Consider the following 10,956-nt stretch of genomic DNA (forward strand, 5'->3'; position numbering starts at 1 on the left):
AATATTACAAAAGCACAGCTGAGTGGAAATGTATCAACACAAAGGTCTCCAGTGGGGAAATAACAATGAAACAAAGCTGTAGTGTCAGTGTCAGCTGTAGTGTTTTCAATATAGGTTCTCACATATGTAAGCAATTTGATTATAAATATAGAGCATGATGAACTAAGCAAAGTTAAGATCCTGCTCTAGTATTGGTGAATGAATAACTGAAGGCCGGACCTCTTCCCACAGGATCTAGTTATGTACAAAATGAAGTGACCGCCATCTAGTGGTCATATAAAACAAACAGTTCAAGATGTATATTTTTATTCAGAATCAGAATACAAATAGAAGAATGTTACTCCATTAATACACCAGCACAAATTAACACAACTATTCAAAATGATTCATAAACATAATATTTTGAAGTGCTGACTAACAAAGCAACAAAGTTTCCATTTTTATTTTATTTTTAGTAATTCGTTCTTTCTAGTTTCAATCATATTCCCACAGAAAATATACACACACATAAGATTCATACATCCTAAAAGTCTCATTTGATGCTTGGTAGCACATTCTCAGTTTGTGGCGCATCAGTCCTGGTGTTTATTCACTCAATTTTCATCCGCACACTGGAATCATGATTTTGGCTTGAAGGGATCAGACCAGATCTTCACACCTAATTCAAATAAGACACATAAATGTGGATTATATATAGAAACTAATGTCTGTTAAAAGCATTGACATGGGCCTAATGCAAATAAACTGTATCCGAGAATACATAATCCTGCCACTTAATGATCCTATAAATCTTATACATAAGATATGAGATGTCACATCTATGTTTACAGTAATAACAAAGCAAACTCAACACACTGGACAGATGAGATAATGACTTACCAGCAGGCTGCACATCTGCTTGATTGATTCCGGCTCGATTTACCTTCTGGATCTGTTCTGCAATCACAATCACACAAATGCAGACAGCATTAAGACAAGTACTGGGGCAAATTCTGACATTTTTTAGGGTAAATCTCCCAAAAACAAGCTCCCTCCACTTTATTATTATTACTATTTAAATGGTTAAAACATTTTTACTTAACAATTACAGTGGTGTTCCATGTTATTTTATTATCACTGATATATCATTTTTTATTTTTATTTTAATTAGTTAAACTAATAAATAAATTAATAAATAGTAATTTATTATTATTATTAATGTCTATATTTACGTTTTAATTTTTATTTTTAGTTATTTTAGTACTTCAAATAAACGAACATGAGAAACATTGGCTTGGCAGCTAGCTGAAATAACGTAAATTATATATATTTTATTTTATTATTAATTTGTATGTTTTTACTTTTAGTTAGCGATAATAACCCTGGTGGTGTTCCTCGTTAACATATTAAATTATTTTTTAGTGCAGTTTATCTTTTCAATAACTCGTTATACAATTATTGGATTACAAAATGCAATGAAATTATACTTGATGTACGTCATTAGAGTGCTTCTTCTTCTTCTTCTTTTTGTTGTTGTTGTTTTTGTTACATTGCTCAAAATTGTGTAAAGTCACTTTTATTTAATTCAGCCTAGATTAAAGGCAGTATTACACTGAGGTGAAGTATAAATTCTATACAATAATGCAATAATATGTGTAATAACGCGCATTAATGTTTTCACTAACTACCGAAACTGATAAACTGATTATAAAATTATAAGGTAAAAAAAACACAATATAAACTGAACCTGAAGAGGTTTACTAACAACACAAGAGCAGTGTCATAGTGACTAATGGCACATTGTGTTGTAATAAACACTCACTGTAGTCTTCAGTGTGAGTGAGAGGATGGAAAAATATCGGATAAAAAGCCACCGCTACTGCTGCGACGAAGCCTCCAAATATGAGCGTTATCCTCCTGTTAGCGGACATGATTTTGATTATTTTGATAGATTCACCTCAAACGAGGACAGGAAGCAACTCTTTCATGCACTTCCAGGTGAATATTAAAAACAAGTTTAAAGTCTGTTATTATTTAACATCTGTTCTACATTGAATATAGTGTATATTTAAAACTATTGTAATTTAAAATGTATTATACATAAATGTGATATTATACTGGTAAACGTTTATATTGTGAGCTAACAGTACCGCAGAATAATATTTGGCAGCGGGGCTTTTATTTTGTCGCGAGGTTTCCCGTCATGCTGTGTGTGTGTTTGTGTGTGTGCAGTGTTGCTGTGTCAGTGTGTGCAGGGATCGCTGTCTCTCATCAGTCATAATGTCCGGCAGTAACTCGTTCAGACTGCGCTGCTCTCTCGCCGCGCACGAGATGGATGTCAGGGGCCTCGCCGCCGCCTCGTTTCCCCACGGAGCCTTCGTGTCCGTGTCCAGAGACCGAACCGCGCGGGTCTGGGTACCAAACCCGAGGTGACTACATCTCCAGCTTCCTCCTGCTGTCTCTGAGATCTGGTCTGCTTTCCGTTTCGTTGGTTACTAAGCTGAGTGGGAATACGTTTTTAGAGTTAGTTAGTTAACATATTGAGAGGGGTTGCCAAATCAAGCGAAATTCGGCAGCTCATAAGCATCATAGCTGAAAGGAAACTGACCGGGTTTGGTTTCCTGACAGCGACCGATCTATAAAAAACTACGAAACGTTAAAGGAGTAGTTCACCCGAAATGAAAATGAAATCATGTGTTGTTCCAAGCAGTTATAACTTATCTCCCTCTCTCTTTCTGTGGAACACAGCAGATGATCAGGAACCTATTCACTTGAATCTTTTCCATACAGTGAATAGAGATTGAGTCTTTCTGCCTACCGTCTGCTTTTGTGTTTCACAGAAGAAAGAAAATCATAACGTCACGTGCTGGCGGAATTTTGGGGTGAACTGTCTCTTTAAGCTTCACTAAGCGTTCTCTGTATTCACTGAGATTCAGTTCAGTTCAGTGAAGCTTTATTATTTTTTTTATTGGTGTACAGCATTGCCAAGTAAAAAAAAAAAAAAAATCTTGTAAATAGGTTAGATGATAAAAAACCAACTCTTCTGTTTTTTCTTCTGCAGTGAAAACCAGGTTTTTACAGAGATGCACTGTATGAACGGCCACTCAAACTTTGTGTCTTGTGTGTGTATCATCGCTCCTAATGAAACATACCCCCGAGGACTCATCGCCACCGGAGGACACGACAACAACATCTGTGTGTTTTCACTAGACCGGCCAGACCCTCTGTTCACCCTCAAGGGTCACAAAAACACGGGTACCGTCCACTGCTAATGATACATTACAGTGATGTAACTGCGTGCACTCGGGTGATTTCTCGAGCCGTACCTAATGTTTTTTGTGTTTGTTTACAGTCTGCACACTCTCAGCTGGCAAGTTTGGCACAATTCTAAGTGGCTCGTGGGACACTACAGCCAAAGTCTGGCTTGGAGAAAAGTGCATGATGACTTTACAGGTAAAGTGGCATGGTTTTTGGTATCACCATAGTGGTATTGCAGTTTTGGCTTATTGTGATTTTTAAAAAAAAATATGAGCTGTGTGTTTCATAGTGAAGCATGGTACTGTGTTCTTTTACAAACCGGCAGCTCATGATCCAGTGTTTTCAGTGTCTCAGAGCAGCTCGTAATATGCTGCTCTGCACTTACTAATCTCTGCATGTGCTGTAAGTTTGGCTTGTATAAAGAAAATAATAATAATTTTACTATTTCAGTATTTCAGTATAAATTCCAGTATTTAATTATTATTTTTTTTGTTATAGTAATATTTCGATATTAAATTTTTTTTGACCAAAATGTGCAGCAAATATGCACAGCAAACCTTTGCAATGACATTTCAAATTGCAATCATATTTTTTTTTATCATGAAATCACATTTTGATATTTTTGTTGACACCGTTAAAGACTTTATGTATGATGCATTATAAATGTATGTTTGAATGCATTAAATCTTTTCAGAACTAAATGCATTATAATGTTTGCAGATTCCTAAAATTTTAACATTGATTGTTTGTCCTTTTTAATGCATTATACATTATGAAGGTGTAACAATATATGGAAAATGATTATAATGTATTATTATAACTATGATTATAATTATTATTAAGATCATACATTGCATTGTAACGTGCATTAGTTATTTATACATATAAAATGTTAATGATTTTTTTTTTCTGCAAATCATGCAGCCCTACATCACAGCTTTTCTTAAATAATGTTTTTTTTTCTTTCTTCTCCTCACACTGTACCTTTAAAAGGAGTTTAGATATACTCACATTGCCTGGAATCGATTTCAGTAGAGTGTGAGTATGTGCTGACTGGTTTCTTGTGTAATTGCTGCTCCTCAGGGACACAGTGCCGCTGTATGGGCCGTAGTCATTCTACCAGAGCAGGGCTTAATGCTGTCTGGATCCGCTGACAAGACCATCAAGTTATGGAAGGCTGGTCGCTGTGAGAACACCTACACTGGTACATTGGTGCATTTCTAATGCTTTCAACAGTGAAACGATGTTTATGTGATGCTTAATATAGACAGTGTGGAGCTTGTTTAGTTTTATCAGATCTCCAGCAGGGGTCAGCATTAGTAAAGATAACGTGTCTGTCCTGCAGGTCATGAGGATTGTGTGCGAGGGCTCGCTGTGATAAGCGACATGGAGTTTTTCTCCTGCAGTAATGACGCCAGCATCAGACGGTGGATGGTGACGGGTGAATGTGTGCAGGTTTACTATGGTCACACTAACTACATCTACAGCCTTGCGGTCTTCCCTAACGGACAAGGTGCTTACCTTCAGTTTTGCTGTAGGTTTGATATGGTGCTACATATTTGTGCATAAAATCTTAATTATTCCCCATATTGTCTTCTTTTTTCCTGTTCTAGACTTCATAAGCACAGGAGAGGACAGGACACTGAGGATCTGGAGGAAGGGGGAATGTTCCCAGACTATCCGTCTTCCTGCCCAGTCGGTGTGGTGCTGCTGCATTCTGCCTGATGGAGACATTGCTGTGGGAGCCAGGTATACTTACTGTTTGTTTCATATATCTTAACTATTAGCAGTTTATTATGCTGCATGACCGTGTCACATTTCTCTGAAGGATGGCATTATCCGAGTGTTCACCGAGAGCCAAGAGCGTGTAGCAAGTGCTCAGGACCTGCAGGCTTTTGAGGATGAGCTCTCTAAAGCCATCATCGACCCCAAGACTGGAGACCTGGGTGACATCAAGATCGAGGACTTACCTGGCAGAGAGCACCTGAATGAACCAGGTGAATGGATTGAGCTGTATTTTGAACACAAGTAGTGTTTTCAAGAATGTTCAGTGTTACTGTTGTATTATTTATATTCATATATTATTATGGAAGCCTGTTTCCACCACTGAATAAAAAAAATAAAATAAAGGTAATTGCAACTTTTTATCTCACAATTTTCTCGCAATTGTAAGATATAAACTCACAGTTGTCTCACAGTTGCATGATATAAACTCGATTCTGAGAATTGCTAATACACTAAGTTTATATCTCGCAATTCTGTCTTTTTCTCAGAATCAAGAGTTTATAAACTCAAATAATTTATATCTCGCAATTCTGACTTTATAACTCACAAATGCAAGTTTATATCATGACATTCTGAGAAAAATCTGAATTGTGAGTTTATATCAATTACTTTTAAAAAAAATTATTATTCATTGGCGGAAACAGGCTTCCATAAATGATAGTATTTGTTAATATCTTGATTTAGTTTTAATATTTTGATTTAGCTATTTTAAGTTCAAGTTTTCGCAAATTTGCTATGCAGTTTTGTCATTTTTATTAGTTTTTGGTTTTTTATTGTCTGTTCAGTTTCTAGTTAATTTAGTACTTCAACTTAAACTTATTTTAGTTAATTTCTAATTAACGTTTAAGTTTTAAATCTAATATTTATATTTTTATTGTATTTCAGCTTTTTCCAATAACAGAAAAGATTTTGAATAGTTATAGCTTACAATAACAACACTGAGAATGCTAGACAAATATTTTTTGCTTATAATAGATTACTATTTAGAATAAAAATATATCCTTCTAACTGCATTAAAAGATGATGTATAAATAAATAAATATGTATTATATTTAATACATTATAATAAATATGTTTGTTTTTGCATTATTGCTGTATATACCTTCCAACTGTGTGAAATTATATTATATTATATTATTGCATGTAACCATTTTGCTCACAGTATTATTATTGTATATGTGTAGGGAATCGGGATGGCCAGACACGGCTCATAAAGGAGGGTTCTAATGTTGAAGCATATCAGTGGAGCATGAGTGATGGACGCTGGGTGAAGATCGGAGATGTAGTGGGCGGGTCTTCTCAGCAAAATTCAAAGCGAGTGATGTATGAAGGCAAGGTGAGACCCATGGTATTGATCCAATAGATGTTGTGCATAGTATGGAAGTATGATACAGTCACTGTTAGCTTCAACTGCAGTTTTTGTTCATAAATTGAGGCAAGTAATATTTTTATGGTCAACACTGGTAGTCTGTTGTGTGAGAGTGTCCAGTGTTGACTATAGTTGCAATCATGATGTAACCCTTGTGATTTCCCTGCCTACAGGAGTATGACTTCGTCTTCTCTATCGATGTGAATGAGGGAGGTCCTGGCTTGAAGCTGCCTTACAATGTGACAGACGACCCCTGGCTGACAGCTCACAACTTCCTGGAGAAGAATGACCTGAGCCCCATGTTCTTGGATCAGGTGGCTAATTTCATCATCGAGAACACTAAAGGCCACACGCTAGGCCCAGCCCCCACCTCGGCCACAGACCCCTTCACAGGTAACCGGAACGATATACATTCACATACGCACACTTTGTTCAGCTGAAGGTCAAGACTGAGGTGTGCTTCCTGTCCCTCCTGTGTTCTCAGGTGCGGGACGCTACATTCCGGGTTCAGGAGGTGGCGACCAAGGATTTGGGGCTGATCCTTTCACAGGTGGGATTTTTTGAATATCTTTTGTTATTTGCTAATATGACATCAAAGTTATGAGAGATGTTTATGTTTGTTTGGGCAGGGGGTGGACGATATATACCTGGGTCAGAATCCACAGGCAGAGTGTCTTCAAGCGGAGCTGATCCTTTTACTGGTAAAATACATTCGATACATCCAGAGCACCACATGCATACATGGATCATGTACACTAATATACCTCTCAATCCTCTCTAGGAGGCAGTGCCTATTCCTCTTCTTCTGCACTGAAAGCTACGACAAACATCTTCTTCCCCAATACGGATGGAGTTATGTTTGAACAGGCGAATACAACCCAGATTCTTGGTAAGTGACACTTTTACATCAGAACTTGACTTAATCAAAAGTCTCTGTTACAGATGTAAGCTGGACCACAGGCCTTTCAGTAGGGTTGGGAATCAAAAATCAATTCCAATTTCAGAATTGGATATTTAGGGGCCGTTTACACCTGGTCACTTCATGCATTTTTTCTGATCGGATAGTAAATGCCCTCCGAAATGCATTCGAAACGGATATAAATTGGATCGCTCAAACCACTTCAGGAGGCAGACAAGTGTAAATGCACCTGGTTGTTGAACCCACATGTAAAATTTACTCCTCCCAAAATGTTAAAATAATAAACGTGAGAGCGTGTTATAGGCTATATAGTCAGATATGACTGCGCTAATGCAACACGCATCACCACGGACGAGTAGCTGAGCGTCTCTTCAGCAAGCCGACATGCAAACTGCCGCGAATTAAACTGAAAGTAAGATGCAGATGGTCAACACACAATCATCTTCATTAAAAGTAGTAAGACAAACTTATCTTTCCAGTGCTGATGCCGTGCGCTCTCCATTGCGGGCTTTGATCTTGAAATGAGCTGATCGTTAATAAAATGCAGTGCTTATTTTTTGATTTCATTGACGTGAACTCCGTTAAATTTAAATATAGTGTGGGAATTGAAGATCGGATTTATATCCGTTTATGTGGCCAAGTGTAAATGGAAGCGTTTTAACTAATCAGATAGATATCTGATCAGCGAAAATGCATGAAATGCAGTGAGCGCGCACAATGAGCAACAAAACTCTGCTGTTTCATCGATGACTCATCTGAATGCCTCTGATTGGCCAATTGGGTTAATAAACTCAATGGTGTGATTGGTTATAATGCGCAACATTGCCCTAAAATTAATTAGATAGTATTACTTCCCTAATAATAATAGTGTTAATAAAAATAATCTCGCTATCATTAGTGGCATCAGCCAAGGGTGATATCTTTGTCTATTGTTGATACACACAATACTATGATCTATCAGCAAAACCCTAATCCCTACATAACATTTCCTCAATATCATTTGTAGGTAAGCTTCGGGAGCTGAACAACGCTGCTCCTGCAGACCGTAAGCTGAGTGACGCAGCACTGGACAGTCTGGAGAAGTTGTTGCATCTAGTTGCAGACCAGAAGAGTCAGGAGCAGCCCACGGCAGAGCAGATCAGTGTTCTGTGGAGAACTAGCCACTGGCCAGAAGGTACGGCATTGAGCCTACTTAAATAAACAATTCACTATATTAAGACTTAAACAAAGTATCACTGATGGCAGGGGTGTTCAGTTCTGCTTCTGGAGGGCCACGGTAGAGTTTAGCTATAACTCTAATTAAACCACCTGAACCAGCTAATCAGAGTCTTCAGTATTACTTCAAACTTCTGTGGCCTGTTGCATGAAGCTAGCTGAATAAATTTTCAGAATAAGTTTAGAGTTGACAAAACCAGTCAGATACAACCTGGTTTAGATCAGGTTCAGCGAGCTGACAAAGCTCAATATAAACGTTCTCTGTCAACTTGATCCAGAGTTTGTGATTAACTCTGGAGCGAATGCATCTGAAAGTGTGACACGCAGCAAATGGCGGATCTTGGAGAGCATCGGTTTGATTCACTTAAGAGATGTCGTTAATATAATGTATTTAAATGAATTTACAAGGCTGTTGCTGCAGAAAGAGCTTGAAAAGGCAACGGAAAGAAAATATCTAACTATGCAATAATAAGTTTTTTTGAATATTTTCAATTTTAGTAGTTTTGTTATGTGCATTTGTCATTTTTTTAAATATAAGCATTTAGGTTTCCTTTATTTTTATTTCAGTATTACTTTTTTTTTTTTTTTTACCTCACAATACTTAATTAAAATGTCATAACTGGACCTTCCAGGGGAAAAACAGCAGACTTCTCTCTGGTGAGGTGTAATATATATAATCTGTTACACTTGGATGTACCTCACAATACAGAAGAATAGATCTGTTGCTACTTCCAGTCTATTAATCAGTCATCATTTCCCTCCTCAGACATTGTCTTCCCAGTGTTGGACATCCTGCGTTTGGCTGTGCGCCATCCAGAAGTCAACGCCCAGCTTTGTGGTGGGACTGAAGGTTCCAGTCTTTGCAACCATCTCCTGGGTCTCATGTCTCCTGAGGGCAGGCCCGCAAATCAGATGCTGGCGCTGCGCACTCTCTGCAACTGTTTCTCTGGGTCCCACGGCCGCGCTCTACTCTTGGGTCAGCGTGACGCAGTCCTGTCCCGGTCTGGAGACCTCTGCGCCGTCTCCAACAAGAACATCCACGTGGCACTGGCTACCCTGGTGCTCAACTACGCTGGAAGGTTGTACGGTCAACCCACCGAGATCGAGGCGAAGGCACAGTGCTTATCAGTGGCCAGCACCGCCTTAGAGGTCGTACAGGACAAAGAGGCCATTTTCAGGCTGCTGGTGGCCCTGGGCACCACAGTGGCCGGGGACAGCACCGCAAAGGACCTTGCACGATCTTTGGGTGTCAACTCTCAGATTTCTAAATATGCCAGGGTCTCTGATCCGGCTAAAGTGGGCGAGTGCTGCCGACTAGTGCTTGATGAACTGCAGTGATGTTATGAAGGTGAACCAGCTTCTCCTTCCATTACTACTCCTCCTCCATGAGAAAAAGCCCTCTTTCAGATCTCTTAAACCTCAATCTATATATCATTAGTTTGTATTTAAATTTTCACATTTTGAAGCTGAATGGATCTGAATGAATGCATGATGTGAATAAACAATGGTGATCAGTTGAAATCTTTCCTAAAGCAAGGCTCATGTTATTGATGTAGATCAGTGGTTCTCAACCTTTTGGACTTGAATGTCCCCATAATATATTTCCAGTGTTTGTGCTGTAACTATGACCAAGCTGCTTGTCATGGAGATATACTTTCAGTTTCTATCTTGATTTCGTGTTTTTAGCTTTTTAAAGTGATTTCAAGTTCTCCTTTGTCTTTGGAGTGTTACAGGCTGTTCGTGCATATATAAGATCTGTAAAGTTCCCAAACCCAAAGAGATATTCTTTATAAAAGTTAAGACTCGTCCATGCTTTCCAAAAAACGCCTCATTCAAACACTCCCCCTCATGTCTACGTCACTGTGTTTTCAGTTCGATGTTTACGCGAAAAAGGCGTAACTTATTCTCGCTGTAGTATTGTTGCCGCCATGTCGTGAAGACGCTGTGTTTCCAGATATGGTAAGAGGCGTAACATTTCTGTCATACACTTGAAGTATTCTGCCAATCACAACACACTGGATAGCTGGCCAATCAGAGCACACCACGCTTTTCAGAATGATGAGTTTTGTAAAAAATCGACACGTTTCAGAAAGGCGGGGCATAGAGGACCAACAGTTATGTACAGTATGTGGAAAATAATGTGTTTTTTGAACATTTAAACACATTTCATTACACCAAATACACAAAACAATGTTATTTCTAGCATCGTCATTATTACCCCTTTAATTTAGATTAGAGTTGGATTGTTTTGATATAATAATAGTAATATATTATTTTAAGTCATTCTGTAGCCTCAAAACCACTACTATAGAGATCATGTTATTTAACAAAGTCAAAATGAATCGGCATTCATATCTGATTTTATTTTTGCAATGTGATACTTCTGAGTGAAACCGGATTTTCTATGAGAGAAATCTAGAGTGTGCCTTTA

At 38.2% G+C, this 10,956-nt stretch overlaps 2 protein-coding genes across 2 annotated transcripts; one reads left to right on the forward strand and one right to left on the reverse strand.

Annotated features, from left to right (window-relative positions):
• Positions 1–289: 289 nt before the first annotated feature.
• Positions 290–1,992, reverse strand: smim20 (small integral membrane protein 20). Its single transcript, XM_019102447.2, has 3 exons — positions 1,802–1,992; positions 880–936; positions 290–658 (listed from the first exon to the last, which is right to left on the reverse strand). Exons 1-3 carry the CDS (start codon positions 1,908–1,910, stop codon positions 618–620), a joined length of 207 nt encoding a protein of 68 aa, XP_018957992.1. The 5' UTR covers positions 1,911–1,992; the 3' UTR covers positions 290–617.
• Positions 1,993–2,110: 118 nt separating this feature from the next.
• On the forward strand, positions 2,111–10,057 carry plaa (phospholipase A2-activating protein). Its single transcript, XM_042728331.1, has 14 exons — positions 2,111–2,408; positions 3,041–3,234; positions 3,332–3,432; positions 4,321–4,441; positions 4,583–4,750; positions 4,851–4,983; positions 5,062–5,234; positions 6,207–6,358; positions 6,565–6,784; positions 6,876–6,941; positions 7,021–7,092; positions 7,173–7,280; positions 8,317–8,484; positions 9,292–10,057. Exons 1-14 carry the CDS (start codon positions 2,260–2,262, stop codon positions 9,861–9,863), a joined length of 2,397 nt encoding a protein of 798 aa, XP_042584265.1. The 5' UTR covers positions 2,111–2,259; the 3' UTR covers positions 9,864–10,057.
• The last annotated feature ends 899 nt before the right edge of the window (positions 10,058–10,956 follow it).

This window comes from Cyprinus carpio, chromosome B7, assembly GCF_018340385.1.
Source record: "Cyprinus carpio isolate SPL01 chromosome B7, ASM1834038v1, whole genome shotgun sequence".
NCBI classification, from domain to species: domain Eukaryota; kingdom Metazoa; phylum Chordata; class Actinopteri; order Cypriniformes; family Cyprinidae; genus Cyprinus; species Cyprinus carpio.

Excerpts from the sequence above, each read along its gene's own strand:
- smim20 (XM_019102447.2), bottom strand. The coding sequence starts at position 1,910 with ATGTCCGCTAACAGGAGGATAACGCTCATATTTGGAGGCTTCGTCGCA. Across the intron at positions 937-1,801 it reads CACTCACACTGAAGACTACA|AACAGATCCAGAAGGTAAAT; the intron begins GTGAGTGTTTAT and ends TTGTGATTGCAG. Across the intron at positions 659-879 it reads AGCAGATGTGCAGCCTGCTG|GTGTGAAGATCTGGTCTGAT; the intron begins GTAAGTCATTAT and ends TATTTGAATTAG.
- plaa (XM_042728331.1), top strand. The coding sequence starts at position 2,260 with ATGTCCGGCAGTAACTCGTTCAGACTGCGCTGCTCTCTCGCCGCGCAC. Across the intron at positions 2,409-3,040 it reads GTCTGGGTACCAAACCCGAG|TGAAAACCAGGTTTTTACAG; the intron begins GTGACTACATCT and ends TTTCTTCTGCAG. Across the intron at positions 7,281-8,316 it reads GAATACAACCCAGATTCTTG|GTAAGCTTCGGGAGCTGAAC; the intron begins GTAAGTGACACT and ends TATCATTTGTAG.